Genomic DNA, 16,678 nt, shown 5'->3' with positions numbered 1-16,678 from the left:
GTTACCTTGTTTTTTAATTCTGATTGATACGCCATTTATTTCTAACGTGTTGTCAAGGCAGTGCATCCCATACTGACGGGAGCCTACGAAAATATACAGAAAAGTATCGCCATTAGAACAATTTAGGTTTTGTCCTTTTGGCTTATTATTCAATGTTCATATAATCAAAATCAAATCAAATCAAGTTTATTTATATAGCCCTTTACAATAGCCAGACGGTACCCAAAGTGCTTTACAACAAAGCTCTAGAAACAATACATAACAGGTACATAGATAAATAAATGCAGTTAAAATTAAAATACAACTAAAATACAATTTAAATACAATAAAAAGAAAATAAATAAAAGAAAATAAAAGTGCTGTAGTGTTAAAAACCTTCCAGAAATGTATAAGATGCAGCAGGCAGAGTGAGTACACATGAAGTGTATACCTAGTTGGAATAAAAGGCCAATCTAAAAAAGTGTGTCTTAAGTTTTGATTTAAAAAGGCTGAGATCACTAGTGGTGCGGATGTCGGCGGGCAGTTTGTTCCACAGGCTGGGACCAGCGACGGCAAAGGAACGATCGCCCCACTGTTTGAGTCTCGTCCTGGGGGCCTCTAGCAGAAGCTGACCGGAAGAGCGCAAGGCTCTGCCACAGTTGCGAAAAGTTAAAATGTCTGCCAGGTAGGGGGGGGCTAAGTCATTAATGGCGTTAAAAACAAACAACAGAAGTTTAAAATCAATTCTAAAACGGACAGGGAGCCAGTGGAGTGACGCCAGCACAGGGGTGATATGTTCACGCCTGGATGTGCCCACTAAAAATCGTGCAGCAGCATTCTGCACGAGTTGGAGACGAGCAATAGAGGTCTGACTGAGTCCAACGTAAAGGGCGTTGCAGTAATCGAGTCTGGAACTAATAAAAGCATGGATTGCCCTCTCAAGATCCTGCCGACTGAGAAAAGACTTCACTTTTGCCAGTAGACGAAGCTGAAAAAAGCCTGTGCTGACAACAGAGCTAATCTGTTTTTCAAATTTGAGCCCATTGTCAAATGTTACCCCAAGATTTTTAACATGTGATTTAAAAAAAGGGGCCAGAGTACCAGAGTTTGTGGTGAAAATATTTAACATGGATGGTGAACCAAACAGAATGCACTCGGTTTTGTTGTCATTTAGATGCAAGAAGTTCTGTGCCAGCCACTGTTTTATATCGGTGATGCAACTCGACAGCTCAGCAAGTGCAGTGTTATTGTTCGGTCTCATGGGCAAATAAATCTGCCGATCGTCAGCATAAAAGTGAAAAGGGAGGTTGTGTTTTTTTATGATTGAACCCAGAGGTAGCATGTATAATGAAAAGATAGGGCCAAGAATAGATCCCTGTGGCACCCCACAGGGGAGGGATGCACTTGAGGAGCAGTGGTCACCAATTGCGACCGAAAAACTCCTGTTTGCCAGGTATGACCTAAACCACTGAAGAGCGGTGCCACGGATGCCAACATGCTGCTCTAGGCGAGATAGGAGGACTTCATGGTCAACTGTATCGAAGGCTGCTGTGAGGTCTAGTAGCACCAGCACAGCAGGATTCCCAGCATCTACAGACAGGGCAATATCATTGTGCACCCTTAACAGTGCTGACTCTGTGCTATGACGGGATCTAAAACCAGACTGAAATTTCTCAAGAACAAAATTTATCTCCAAGAATGTCTGTAATTGAATAAAAACAACTTTTTCTAGAACCTTAGAGAGAAAAGGCAAGTGGGAGACAGGTCTGAAATTGGAGAGCACAGATGGGTCAAGATTTGTTTTCTTTAGGAGGGGCCTGACCGTAGCGTGTTTGAAGGCAGCTGGAACAGACCCTGAGCTAAGAGAAGTGTTAATGAGAACAAGCAGACTCGGCCCAACACAACTCAGAACCCCTTTCAAAAACTTGGCTGGAATAATATCTAAGGGACAGTTTGTGGGTTTCATGCCACTAACCACATTAGTAAAAGACGACAGGGAGATGGGCTCAAACCGCTCAAGAACAGTAGTCAGTGCCTGAGGAGCACAGACATCAACACGGATCATATTCATATTTGCAATATTCTGCCTGACAGATGCCACTTTATTGGTAAAGAAAGACGCAAACTCACATTCACATTGTGAAAAAACAATCACAAGGGAGAATATATAAAAATGTCAAATTTAGTACCCATACGAAAATCATTACAATTGATAACTTACTTGGTATAACTTGGTCGCTTACATCTGTATTTGTCTTCCTTGGTTTCTCTTTTTTTGTGTATATAACCTCCATATCTTTTGGTTCACTTCCAATAAGCCTTTTTTTAAAAAAAAATAATGTATCTGTGGAGAGGTACACAAGTGCATATTTTCATGTGAGAGAAAATTAGAAGAGCTCTTAGTAATTTGGACCCTTAGAAGTGCCATGACACACACTCTTCCCACTCAGCTGTGGGACAGACAGTCTGTCTTTCTAAAGATATTTGCTACATCCTTCTCAGTCGGTCTTTTCACTTGTTAAAACAAAACAACAGAACACAAGAGCAGCGTCACGCATGCAGCCGGCTTAAATGCACTTTTCAGTTGCCCGCAAAACCCACAATGCATTGCGGTTTCCACACTTCGCTACGTCACACTTTGTGTTGAGTTAGAATTGTGTGAAATTGTGCTGTTCTTGTAATATTTACATGCCATGTTGTTTGAAAAATGTGAACTTGTGTTATATTATGATTCTTTGAAAATAAATATTCACTTTTGAAAAATGTTGAAACACTATTAAATACTGAAGACTGTTGTGATTCATCCTGTGGTCCGCAGGTATCCATCACACCTGTGTGTGCTCATAGGATTGTGCTGAGCGAACCTGAAGAAGCACCTGATCACATACACTGGCTGAGCACAGGGAGTTCTGTTTGCTGAAAATCAATGCCAGGATTTCCTGGCTTTTATGAGTCAAGCTCCAAAAACACTGGATCTTATATTTACCATAATGTAGGTCACTGGAAAACATCTTTATTAAATCAGTTAATATAATACACTGATTCACTGTCTTTGATGTTGTGCTGTGTTTTGCAGATTCAATAGAGTAATTTACAGAAATGTTGTGCTGCCCCTGTATTTCTAAACTTAAATAAATAAATGAATAAATCTCAGACAATTTGATTGACAGGATGCATTTTTGAAATTGTCATTAAATCTAGGCCTAAATAATAATCTTCCTAATTTATAAAATTTTTCATATTAAAAGTTTTTAATTGACACCCACCCTCCACACCAGCTGGTGGCGGTAGTGCACCTTTGTGTTGTTTGACAGCCACCGTAAAACATCAAGAAGATTCTTTACGTCATCAAAGAGAGGCATGATTTGCACTGGACACACGAGACTGTTCAATGCAAAGTTGAATTAAAACTTAATATTTAACAGTATTAAAGTGTAACATACAACCGCCGGTGATATTTTAGAGAAGCTGTTTGTGTGACGTGTACCAGCTCTCAGTGAAAAGAACCTCCGTATTCAATATTTCAGTGTTGTATAAATCTAAGGTGAGGAAGAAGTGTTGCAGGGAACTGTTCTTCGGACTTTTTGTTGATTAGACCCAGCAGACCGCTGTGTTAAGTTGCCATCTTCTCAATGTGCCAAGTGGAGGAAGACTACCATGATCACCTGGAGCGCGCGGACGTGCCCAGGTGAGTTATTACATCAGAACGCTTCATCGCGAGACCTAGAGTTGGTTTTATGTTACTAGCTACATGTTAAAAATGTGCTGGAAAGTTATCATGGGACACACAGAAAACCTGCTGATTTGTTTCTGCGCACATAATGAAACTGAAATGTATTGTGCTGTGTACAGTGGACCTTGGAATGGGACAATCAAAAAAATGTTCAGCACTAGAAAGACATTGTATGCATCTAAAACTATGAGATGAAATGTTGCTGTTGCAGGGTAACTGTCGTAGCATCCTAATAGACACATAACCTCCACAGGTGTAGAAATCCTTTGTCGTGAAAGCACCATAAAACGTGAATTCATACACATGGGTTTCTAAAAACACTTTTGTTCCCACGTTTTTTAGTGTTTCCAAGAAATGTGTCAAATGCAAAGAGGCAACTGCAGCTGTGGTCATCAGAGCCGGAGACACATATTGCAGGTAAGACAAGCAGCACTGTTTGACTGGTATCTATGAGCATTAAAAGTGGGGAAATTCATTTGTCGTGGCAGCTCACAAGAACAGAAGAAGAGTGCAAAAAATGTGCAGAAACAGTTACAAAAAATATAGAGGTAAGGAATTAAATTAACAATTTGCAGTACAGTAAACACAGTACAATATACAGCTATATACAAGTCCTCATAAGGGAGGAAACAAGGACTAGACCATAGAATTATACAGTCCAACAGCAGTGGGAATGAAGGACCTGCTGTAGCTCCTTCCTACACTGAGGGTGTAGCAGTCTGCTGCTGAAGGAGCTGCTCAGAGCCTCCACTGTCTGATGCAGAGGATGAGAGGTGTTGTCCATGATGGATGTCAGCTTGGCCAACATCCTCCTCTCACCCACCTGCTCCACTGAGTCCAGTGGGCAGCCCAGGATAGAGCTGGCCCTCCTGACCAGCTTATTTAGTCTCTTCCTGTCCCGGTCCGTGCTGCCCGGTCCCCAACAGACCACAGCATACTGAATAGCAGAGGCTACCACAGAGTCATAAAAAGCATTAGCAATTCATGAAACAGACATGTTTCCCACTCAAATATCAGCAAACATAATTATATGTTTGGTGAGGGGAAATTAGGATTAATAATATAAGCCTGTTACTCTGCACTTGAGGTCAGGGTTCAGTATAAATGTCTTATTATCAATCATCATGTTTAACCTGTCATCTTAAACCACTTTGCTTTCGAACTTGTAGCAAAATGTTTACTGGCTCCAGCTGTCATTTTAAGCGGGCAGTCCTAATTTTTGAGCCCTTAAGGTGTACACAGACCAATATTTGAGAATTTAAATTTAAATATACCTTTTATTCATGACAAGTCCATGTACTAAGTCTGTCCTATGTGATCCCTGATGTAGTAGTTGGGTGTTATCAATAGAAAAAGGGTATAAGGGTGTGAGGGACCATCTCTTTGAACCCAAAGTGAGAATCTCTTAGAGCTGAAGGTTTGCCTAGAAGATGTTGTGTTCCAGTGTTTACATTGTTTGTTTACATGGTTTGAGAAGACATTTACTGTGTTTTACTGTCTTCTCTGTTTGTGTTAGGGGCTGTTTCAGGGAATATTTCATTCATAAGTTCAGAGCCATGCTGGGCAAAAACAGGGTCATTTTCCCTGGAGAGAAGGTAAGCTGCTTGATTCATCCGCACGCTCTGAATAATAGCAGTTCTTTCCTGACACAGCATGACCAAATCCACTTTACTGCCATTCATTTTCTGAATTTATTATACACACAGAATCATTGTGTGACGCCTATCTTTGGTCCATATGTGTGGGTGTCTTCTCTGGCTGTAGGTGCTGCTGGCTGTATCTGGAGGTCCCTCTTCGTGCTCAATGCTCAGTCAAGTCCAAGAGGTGTTGTCTTTCAGTCCATTCTTCCATCCTTTATGTAGTCCTCATGAAAGCTTTTTTCTTTTAACAGTGCAAGAATGTAGAAACGAGGGTCGTGTATTAGAATGTGGTGATAAAATACCTGTCACAGTTCAGGGGTTCATTATATACTGTAAACAAGGTGATGTATTGCAATTTATTTAAATCTAATTTTTGGAAAACTGCAGGGTTTAAAGAACACACCATCATATGTATAAAATCAGAGTAAGAAACTGACTTGTTTATTCAGTCAGACCGGTGGGTTCTGCATTTGTATTTATCACAGTCCCTGAAATATCAGCATCATAGCACTACTTTATGTGCAGTCTGAGCAAAGACATTTAGATGAATAAAGTAGATAGATGATGTTATATTAAAAATCTCAGTGACCTTAGCCTCATGCTTTGAGATGAGCTGGACTGCTAGCTGTGGACCAGGTCTTACTGTCCAGCATCAGTGTCAGACCTCACTGACTGCTCTGTAGCTGAATGGGAGCAAAACCCTGCAGAGAGGAGGTTCTTCTAGAGCACATATGTCAAACCGGTCCACAGGAGGGCCGGTGTGGCTGCAGGTTTTTGTGCCAACCAACCAAGAGCACACCGTTTGACCAATCAACTGTCTGAAGACGGAGATCAGTTGATTAAATGAGTCAAGTCTGGTGTGCTGCTACTTGGTTGGAAAGAAAACCTGCAGCCACACCGGCCCTCCTGTGGACCAGCTTGACATGCCTGTTCTAGAGGCACATTAATGACCAATGCTATGACATGATCAGCTGACACCTGAAAGCTCACTCTTCCACTTAATTGCCCATGCAGTGTATTCTGTACATTCATTTCCAAACATGTGACTGTGGTGTTCACCACATTAATTCAAGGTATCTCAGAATCTAATGAGTGGTGAGTGGAATCTGCTGATAAATCCATTTGACTTTAATTACTTCATGACCTTCGCCATTTTGTTGTTTGTTTTCTCTTAACACTTTGATATTTTGGTTTATAATGAATTTTTCAGCTTCTCAGGTCCACCAGGCAGAAGTAAAAAAAAAAAAAAAAGAAGAAGAAGAAAAAGTTTTTCAGTCATAGTCCAAGTATATTCATTAATATTTACATTTGACTTTTAGAAATGAGAGTTCAGCATGAAGCATCAGAGCCAGTGTGTATGTTTGTGGATGAAAGGATGAGATTCACTAATGAACCAAAGCGCCAAAACGCTGGTCATGTTCCCCTCAACTTAAATGATTTATTAGATGATAGAATTCTTCTGAAATTCCAGTGTATATTGCTAATCTGTAAAGGTTTTCTGTAAACCTCTAGATAAAATATAACTTTATGTCCTTGTATATGTTTTAATAATATTAATGCAACCGAAACCATTTTCTTCCTCACAGGGTTTGAGTCAGAATGCTCACAAGAAGTTGAGATTCTTACCTGGCATTGTCTACATTGATGGTAAATAAAATTAAGAGTGTGGCTTTTCAAAGGACTCTTAATTATTTTGTATTCATGTATGGATGGAGGAATTTTGTCATTTCTGAACTGATTCTGGCCTAAACATTTTACATTACATTACATGTTGTGTGTTTTTTTTTGTTCCCAGAGGGTGGCGCTGTAGGTCAGTCTCCTGAGAACAGGCAAAAGTCGGTGGCTGAGCTGCAGGCTGTGCTCAAAGCAACCGGCTTCCCCGTCCACATCGTGCCTCTGGAACAGGTCAGTTTGAGCGCAGGAGGAGTGTGTGTGCTAGACCTCGGCACTCTGTCACACCAGTTAACATGAAATTCACTAAATTCAAGCTGAGTCTAAAGCTCCACTCACACTCACTCCGTTTCACCATGCATTTAGCTTGCTAGTCTCAAGCCATTCAACTCAGTGTAGCTTGATTAACCTGGAACATGGACGATAAATACTCTTGTATAATGGGCTGTAACAGCCAAGCGCATGCCAACAAACAAGAAAATATAAACACAGATCATGTGGAAGTGCAGTTAGTGCACTTCCACATAGACGTTTTACTGGCTATGAATATAACATGGTACGTGTTTCAGTCTACGTAGAAGATTACTCAGGATCTTGGCAGCCATATACTGGCTGTTCACTGTAGGTGAACAAAAAGCCAACAAAATGTCGCTGAACTAGAAAAAACCACATTTAACAAGATGAATTATGCATGACTAGCCACTTTTTTGTTAGCATTCAGTTAGCTTAGCTAATCCTAAATCTACTGTTAACTAACTTCAGTTTTGCAGTATATTGCTCCTTTGCCTCTGTCAAGAGCTTCCTAAACTATATACACAAAAGTACTGGTCCACGTGACTATTACACCAACAGGGACTTGTTTGATGGGTTTTGAGGTCAGGGCTCTATCCATACCTGTCAAGTTCTGTCAGGTGTCACTAAAGCAATGTCAACACCAGCAATCATGTAAAGTATTAAAGACACATCACGGTGAAAGAGCACAATAAGTTCACCATGGCGAAGGGAAAGAAGGAACTTGACTGACTGATACACTCTGAATGAAGAAGGAAGAAAAGTCACAACAAAATTTGTTATCCCAGTGAAATGTTTTATTGACTGTGTCCCCCAACCCCCTCCCAGGTTCTGGAACTTCCCAGCTCAGTTTTGATGACGGCCCTGTCATCTTCAGAGCGAGCAGCTGGTGCCTACAAAGCAGCTGTGGGTCATTTCCTCCACAGCAACAGCAGCAGCTCTTTGGCACCACAGGACCAGGAGGAAACAACGCTACCTGATGTTCAGGAGTCCCACACTCAGCTACTGCAGCAGCTGATTGGCTCTGCTAAGACGCTGACGGCCAGAGAAGACCTGCTAAACACGTTAAGGTCAGACAGAAGGGTGCATGCTCTCAGCCTCAGGTGCTCCACTCTCATCTGTCTTGATGCTTCCTTTTTTAGTTTCAGCTTCAACCACAGGTATTGATTTTGGGTAACAAACTACTATTGAATGATGGATGGATTGACTGTGGGTTGCAAGTCGGGCCAGACAGTTCAATACATGACAAAACAACACTCTGAGTATTATTAATAACTTAGAGAAACATGTGCAATAATCCACCTTCCACCTCCTCTTCCTCTCTCTCTGTCTCAAACACATTGTTTGTATGAGAGACGGGGTGGGAGAGAGACACGGAGGGAGACAGCGTTCATGTCTGTAATGAAGGGCTGCTTGTTTTGCTGCTATTCACGAATAGAACAAAAACAACACCCTCTGGAACAATTTGTCTGCTTATTTAGCCCAGATCTTCCCACTTGTGTGGGCGAGGGAGAAAGAGAAAGAGAGAAAGAAATGCTCTGCTGCTCCCACCAACAGGAACAGTCTCTTGGAAAGTGTTTTGCAGCTCAGTCCCGTCTCTGTCGTTGTCTCAGTCAGACAATTGTGCCAATATAGTGCATGGAGTTGACAGCTGACATATTTTTGCAGATTGGTTGCTTAACTTCAGGCAGTCCTAGTGGTCATTTTGCAAGAGGCAGGTTTTTCCCTTTGAGAATATCATTTGCTCCTTCCTGAAGTTAAACCATATGGTCAGTGCCAAGCGCTCAAGAGAGAACGGTGTTAGAGGTGCAAAGAAATTATGGTAGAAATCTGGCGTTCACCTTAGCTGTGAGGATTATGATGTTGATTAAAACAAAATGGAGCACAGTCCGTACTTTTAGTTTGGCACCTTGTCAGCCACCCCTGACCCCCACCTCAATGTGTTCTTCTCAAAGGCAGCATCTGCTGGTGCACACAGCTCGTACTGAAGGCTACAGTAAACTGATGTTGGGAGACAGCTGCACCAGACTGGCTGTTAAACTGCTCACCAGTATATCACTGGGCCGAGGAGCACACCTCGCTCAGGACACGGTGAGTATGTGTGGGTTATGACGGGGACGGGAATCAGATGATATCAAATGTGTGATGAAAATGTTTCTCTGTGGAGCAAATCTGATGCAAACAAGTCATGTCAATATTGCATTAGTCTGTGTGTGTTTGTCTTAACAGGGTTTCTCAGACTCCAGATACGGTGACATAATATTAGTGAGGCCGATGAGGGACTACTCGGCTAAAGAAATAGCTTACTACAACCATATGTTCAAAGTGCCCTCTGTTTTCATACCAAGCCTGGACAGCAAGGTAAGATCTGACTGGAGCATCAGGCCGTGATGTCACAGTGAAACGGATCTTTTTTTAATCCAAACAGATCTTTGCTCTTGTAACAAAAGAAAGAGGCTCATTTTTCCTCACTGCTGCTTGGTTGGGAGCTGGTTCTTTCATATGTTTTGATCTGTAATCCTGAATATAGCCATCCCAGCAGCGTTGCATTGCAGCATTAGCTACCCTGGCAGCCACCTGTGTGAGACATAACAACCAGATTTAATTCCAACGTTAACTAGATAACGCTCTCATCCTGTTTTGTGGGACAGATTGTGCTGTAGCTGGCTCAAAGCTTTACAGTTTGAAACTCATCTCTGAGGAGCAGTGTGAGCTGGAAGGAAATGTTATTTGGTTTTACTGGTTGGCAATATGATACCTGACATGAATATGTCTCTTTCCATCTGTGAGCAAGTCTGCTCTAATTCCATAAACTTGTCAACACATGTTGTCAACACTGTTGCATTCAGGCTGTGTTTGTGTCTGTCCCACAGACAACTGACAAGGCCAGTATCCAGCGTCTGACAGAGAGTTTTGTCACTAAACTGCAGGCAGACTTCCCTTCAACTGTCAGCACCATCTACAGGTCAGTAGGACATTACAAACCTCATGTATTCTGCAGGAAGTTTTTTTTTAAACATATGCATTGGATGCTTTTTCCTAATTTTTAGCAAGATACAGTCAATGTAGCATTTTTCTCACACACACACACACACACAGCAGCTGTGGAAGCCTGTCATACAGTCAATGATAAACCTGCTGTGTGTGTCCTGCAGGACCAGTGAGAAGCTACAGACCGTATGCAAGAGCTCCTCCACAGCTGAACACTGTGACAGGTGTCTGCTCTGCATGTGTGTCCTGGACACTGCTGTTGGTGAGTGCTATGTGGAACAGGTACAAGACCTTTCAGAAGAAGCACACATACACGCAAGGCCTTTTGACTGAGGAGCTTTATCTTCATTACAGTAAACATTGTTACGGAGCTCAAGTTAACCTCCTCAGCTACAAAGCTAGTAGCAAGCTAACCCTGATGCGAAGCTATGCATTTTTACTGTCCAGGTGCTAACATTAGCTTTTTCACTCAGATAAGATTGATGTGGTAGATCCAGCATCCTTCTTTGTGACAACACATTACATTTAGCAATTTTCTTCGGGCTTTGTCTGAAGTTATTGTAGCCAAACTTTCTGAGAAACGTGTCAGCAGCTGAGCTCCCTGTGGTGTTATTATTACAACATCATCTGTGGCTGCACACACCAGATGTGTAAAAAAGGAGGGAATGATATTCAGGTTGTGCTCATCAGACATTTGCTGAATGTTCATGTGCCAGAAAACATAAACTAAAGAGACACAACGGAGCTATCCGATCTACAGTTTGGTTATAGTAGTGATTTTACTTATTCCATTGCAAGAGCCTCTGTTGCCTCAGTCTTCATGCTCCATATTCTCCCTGTTTATGAATCTAAAGAGAGGGCCTAAAGAAAATGATGAAAACCTGTCCTTCATACTTAGTTTATGTAGGTATTTCCCTCTCATTACAACCATTTCCTCTGCTACAGTTATCCCATGGAACCTTATTTTCAACCTTTCCATGAACATAAAAACCTGTGAAAAACTTTAGACTTCAGCAACTGATGGATATAATTACATGAAGAGAGTGGAATATTATTCCAATTTCCTCCAACCTAAACTCTGTTCATACTTTTAAGGTCTATGTTCCATCCAGTCTCAAAGCCCAGCGCATAACTATGGTGTTGTTGGGTTTGTCATAATTGAATCCATGGATCCCTATTTGGGATGTTTCTAACAACACTATCTTTTCTTGACCTTAAAATGGGATGTTTAAACTTTGATTAGTCAACTAGTCTAAAAGTAAGAAAACACTCACAAAGCTATAAGGTTAAATGTTGTCCATAAACCTGATGTGTCTGTTATACCAGCCACCAGCCATTTGAAAATGTTAATTACTAACCAGTGTTGTTACCATCAGTGACGGACGCTCACTTAGCAGTCTGATATCAGCTTCCTGTCCATGTTGGAATATTTATTACTCTCTCTAATGTTCTTCAATGTGTTACATACAGGAATCTATAACCACTGACCGTAAATCTCAGTACAATCAAACGTTTCACCAGTACAACACAACGTTCACCTAGCATAGTGCTAACAACACCCGTCTCCTGAGTGAAAGTTTCTAACCTGCTGTATATTGTAAGTGACCCAAATCACAAATATGACACCTACTGGACCAAAGTGGTGTCCTACATCATATACCTCCCCACCTTTAAACCACTGCACATTTCTACCTTGAAACATAGCAAGCTTTTTGTGAAATTGAACACTGAACATCTTTCACTTGGACGAAACCGACTGATATACGAGTTCTTCACTCACTTTCCGCCTCTCCTTTCTGTCTCTCCCAGAGGATGCTTCAGCCTTCAAGGCCACACTGTTGTCAGAGCAACTCTCCCAGAATAAGCCTACAGGAGCAACCCACACTGAGACCTCCGGACAAAACCCAGGCACAGTAAACTCTGTCAATGAACACATTTTACATCACCTCATGCCTTCTGTATTTCTTGAAGCTATTGTCTGTCTGTTGTATGCTAATTAACTAGTAACTCTGACAAGTTTGTTCATTTTCATACAGCATATGTAAGTTCAGAGAGAAGAACAAATGTCTTCAGCACAGTAATACAAGTTAAAGATAAAGATTCTTTTGGGGCTTGACTTGGTCAGAAATTTGTGATTCAGCTCTGTGTTCACAGTTCACAGCACTTTCCTGTGTGTTTGGGCCTTTGGAATCTTGCAGAGGGAAAATGTAACCTGACAGAGCGCTAGAAGTCTGCAGTTGAGTTTCTACGCTCAGTTCTAAAGTTCTAAAATCTGTCTCCATTACAGCTCCAGTAGAGCCAGAACCAACTGCTTCCACTGGACAGTGTTGTTCCCCTGGAAGAGAGGAGGATTGTGGGAAAGCAGCAAGTGGTGGAGGCTGCTGTTCTTCTGCCAAGTAAATATTCAGTGATTTATTACTCTTAATGTTAAGCAGTGATTGATTTCATGTTGTCACCTATGCAGAGACTCACACTGACACTTACCATGATTATACTTGAGATACTGTTGCAATCCTAGATGAGAGTTCAGAGAGGACCATGCTACTCCAATTCAATTCAGTTTATTTATATAGCGCCAATTCACAACAAAAGATATCTCATGACGCTTTCTAATTAGAGCAGGTCTACACCAAACTCTTTAATTAAATTGTAATACAGAGAGCCCAACATTCCCATTACTTGAGCAAGCACTTGGCGACAGTGGTGAGGAAAAACTGCCTTTTAGAAGGCAGAAACCTCGGAGCAGACCCCGGCTCAAGATGGGCGGCCATCTGCCTTGACCGGTTGGGTTGAGAGAGAGAGAGAGATAGACAGACAGACAGAAAGAGAGGGAGAGGGGGGGTGGGGCATGAGAGAAGGAGCACACAAGCAGAGATGCGTAGCAGCAGCATTAATACCAGAAGTATTGGAACTGTAGATAATGATAATGATGAAGTATACATCCCTGCTCACCTAAAACATACACACAGGAGGCCAAACAATTCAAAAGTGAAGCCAAAACAGACACCAGCTGCTCAGGTACCGTGTGCTAAGGGCTCAGCTCGACGTGTGTGTGTGTGTGTGTGTGTGTGTCTATTTGGACGTAGCGTGTGATGCTCGTCACATTTGGGGGCAGCTGTAATAAAGCCTCTAAACCAAATATGCAGTTGTGCCATGGTAGGTGGAAAGTCATTTGAAGCTAACCAGCCAATCACAAGAGACAGGTAATCAACAGAGAAGTGATTCACTTGTGTGGTAGCCAAGCCCTAGTTGACACTACCAAGAGGATGTTTCACACGGTTCTAAATCCATTCTGACAGGATTAGGCCTGCGTGCCTGATTAAGTTCTTCTGTTGTTTTGGAAATGCACTGGCATTACCTGGTATAAAAGTACAGACGGAAAAATGTTAGATTGCTCCTTTTTGTTCTAATAAAGTGGAGCTTCATTGTGGCTGAAAAACGAGCCGTCACAGGGCAGCGGTGGCTCACTTTATGCACCAAGTGTTTGCCAGAATGTCTGCAGCATTTGTGGTGCAGCTTGTGCAGGCCTTAATACTTATTGTCAGAGTAACCACACACTCATGTAAGCTATTTGCTCCATGGCTTATATTTACTGTATCAAGTTATTTGTTTGTTGGGTGTACTTTAGATTGAGACCTTGGCTGTCCACCTTGAAGCTGTACTAATTGAATAGATCTGGGTTGAAGATGTGTGTCAAGTATCCACATTTTAAAATTTGTAGCTTCTTTGCAGTAACATCCATGTGATGAAGCTCTCTATCAGTCACTACGGAAATCATTCTGTAACCTGAAATAAACATTAGCAAATGTGTGCAAAGAATAACTCAGGTCTCCTCATTTATATGTCGCAGCCAACACAGAATCCACCAGGTTAGCCCTCATTAGTTTCATCGCTGACTTCTCTGTGTTGTTGTTGTTCTGTTACAGGCTACCAGAGACAACCGATCTGACGAGCCTGTTGTGTTACAGCTGCCGGCTGACCTTCAAAGACATGGTGAGTGAAAGCCCCTGTGCAGGAAGTGAATGGACTTCACTTTCAAATACAGTCTGAACTCTGTGTTCGTTATAACTGTTTAATCCAAATTCTAAATAGAGTTTTAAAGTAGTGAAATCACATACAATAACACATTTCTCTGCTCCTGTGTGCTTTGTTTCACTCCTCCTTTCTTCCTAGTCGTCAGTGGACTGTCTCCCACAGTATATCCTGTCAGAGGCTCAGAGGAGGCAAAGGAGGTGAGAAAATGTGGTTTATTTAAAACAGGCATTCTCATTACTGTGTCTGTATGCAAGAGTTACATCTCCTTTACATGGTTCTCATTTTAATACACTTTTTTTATTTAGACCTTTTCATTATTTTCTGATTGTCCCCTGATGTCAAAATGAACTATCATCTGGCAGCTTCGTGGTATAGTTTAGAAAATACACATAAACCATTACAACCTTTAAACAATGACAGAAAAGTCATCAAGGGGAAATTCAGTGAATAATAAGATGGTAATTAAATTTACATTCACACATAAAAATAAGAGCAGAAACTCATCATAGCCAATCAGAAGTGTCATATTTTGACCTAAGATGTGTTACGTTCTGCAGGTCTCAGATGAGAGAGGAGATCAGTGAGTTCCTGCTGGATGATGGTGATGAAAGCGATTAGAGGGAGGAGAAGAGTGAATGTTCACCTCTGGGGAAAAAATGTACATCACAATACTAACGTCACCCTGATGTTGGTCAAGACTCTTTAACATCTTTAACGAATACTGACATTTTGAATTTTTACAAAACCCTAGCCATCGATCATCAACATCCTGGTTTCCTATGGAAGATCATGGGATGTGGATAATAGTTCTACCAGCAAGCAAGGAGTGAGAGGTGGGCTACAACATGGACAGGTCACAGTACATCACTGCACCTTTCTTGACTTATAAAATGATCCGTTAAATTGACAAAACATCATATGTATAATCTATGGCACAATTCAAACCGAAACTGATTTGTCTCACCATGAACTATTATACATATTTGTTCTGAAATGAAGTCCGATGGTGGATACAGGAAGGGAGGGGACGTGGCCTCTCTGTGTACTGACCTCGTTCCAGTGATTGAGGCTGTTTTTTTTCACACATGGCCAGTCAGGTTGAATGTGGCCTAATTAATACACTATATAGACAAAGGTATTGGGATGGGGCTGGTTCCCTTACTTTCAGTGAAGGGAAATCGTAATGCTTCAGCATACCAACACATTTTGGACAATGCTATGCTTCCATCTTTGTGTGAACACTCTGGGGAAGACCCTTTTCTATTCCAGCATGACTGTGTCCCAGTGCACAAAGCAAAGTCCATAAAGACATGGCTGGATGAGTTTGGTGTGGAAGAACTTGACTGGCCCACACAGAGCCCTGACCTCCACCACACTGAATACTTTGGGATAAACTGAAACAGAGACTGAGCCAGGTCTTTCAGTCCAACATCAGTGCCTGACCTCACAAATGCTCTACTGCATGAATTTCCCACAGAAACACTCTAAATGCTTGTGGAAAGCCTTCCCAGAAGAGTGGAAGCTGTTATAGCTGTATATGTATCTAGGATGCAACATCGTTAAAGACCCTGCTCGTGTCCCAATACTTGTGTCTATATGGTGTACATATACTGAAACACACATTCTGTATTGAAACCCCCCCCAGTGCATAATGGAAAATACAAAATATCACACACTATTAAATAGTTTGCAGTTAACATGCTCATTTAGACACTTCTGAAACAGAACATCTTAAAACAAATTTCAGCTTCTTTCCATGTAATATTTCCCTTATTCATTCATCATCTTGTCATTTTGGAATTCAAAGGCTGATTAAACGTGATGATGGAAATATGAGTCCATGCTGGTACATCCAGATAAACTGAACTTAACATCCTGTAAAGTAGGTAACAGTTCAGTTTGATGTTTGAAATTTTGTATTTTTTGTTGTTAATGAATTTAAATAAACCTATTCAAAGTGGCTTTTATGCCATTGAAATACATTTTTTTGTGTTGATGACTCATTAAATTGAAATTGACAATAGAAAAAGGTGGTTGGTTATGTACTGAGGTCGTAGTGTAGGTTGAAGTGCTTGACTTTAATTACTTGTAAATCCATTTCAGATATTTTATACCTTTAGCTGTAGTTATTTACTCTGCAGGTTAAGATTTTACATACAAAACATCAAACTTGTACTGAAATAAAATTGCAAACGCAGGACTTTAAAGATTTGCTATGAAGAATTTGTTGTAAGCACACCATTCAAAAGTGCAATGGGTGATCATTGAGTCTCAATCCCAGGTTGTCTGGGAATGACACTCAGCAGTCATCTTTCACCAGAGTCCCCAGAAACACACT

General features: G+C 41.3%; 1 protein-coding gene across 1 annotated transcript; it reads left to right on the top strand.

Annotated features, from left to right (window-relative positions):
• The first annotated feature begins 3,252 nt into the window (after window positions 1-3,252).
• ctu2 (cytosolic thiouridylase subunit 2 homolog (S. pombe)) lies at window positions 3,253-14,990 on the top strand. Its single transcript, XM_046402286.1, has 17 exons — window positions 3,253-3,372; window positions 3,507-3,667; window positions 4,055-4,129; window positions 5,229-5,307; window positions 5,477-5,536; window positions 6,939-6,999; window positions 7,148-7,257; window positions 8,143-8,384; window positions 9,270-9,405; window positions 9,544-9,675; window positions 10,188-10,279; window positions 10,470-10,567; window positions 12,115-12,213; window positions 12,593-12,701; window positions 14,232-14,298; window positions 14,479-14,537; window positions 14,898-14,990. Exons 2-17 carry the CDS (start codon window positions 3,612-3,614, stop codon window positions 14,956-14,958), a joined length of 1,536 nt encoding a protein of 511 aa, XP_046258242.1. The 5' UTR covers window positions 3,253-3,372; window positions 3,507-3,611; the 3' UTR covers window positions 14,959-14,990.
• Window positions 14,991-16,678: the final 1,688 nt, after the last annotated feature.

The sequence above is a fragment of the Scatophagus argus genome, chromosome 10 (assembly GCF_020382885.2).
Source record: "Scatophagus argus isolate fScaArg1 chromosome 10, fScaArg1.pri, whole genome shotgun sequence".
Classification (NCBI taxonomy): Eukaryota; Metazoa; Chordata; class Actinopteri; family Scatophagidae; genus Scatophagus; species Scatophagus argus.
Note: the sequence above shows the minus strand (reverse complement) of the source record. Positions and strands in the feature narration are given on the sequence as shown.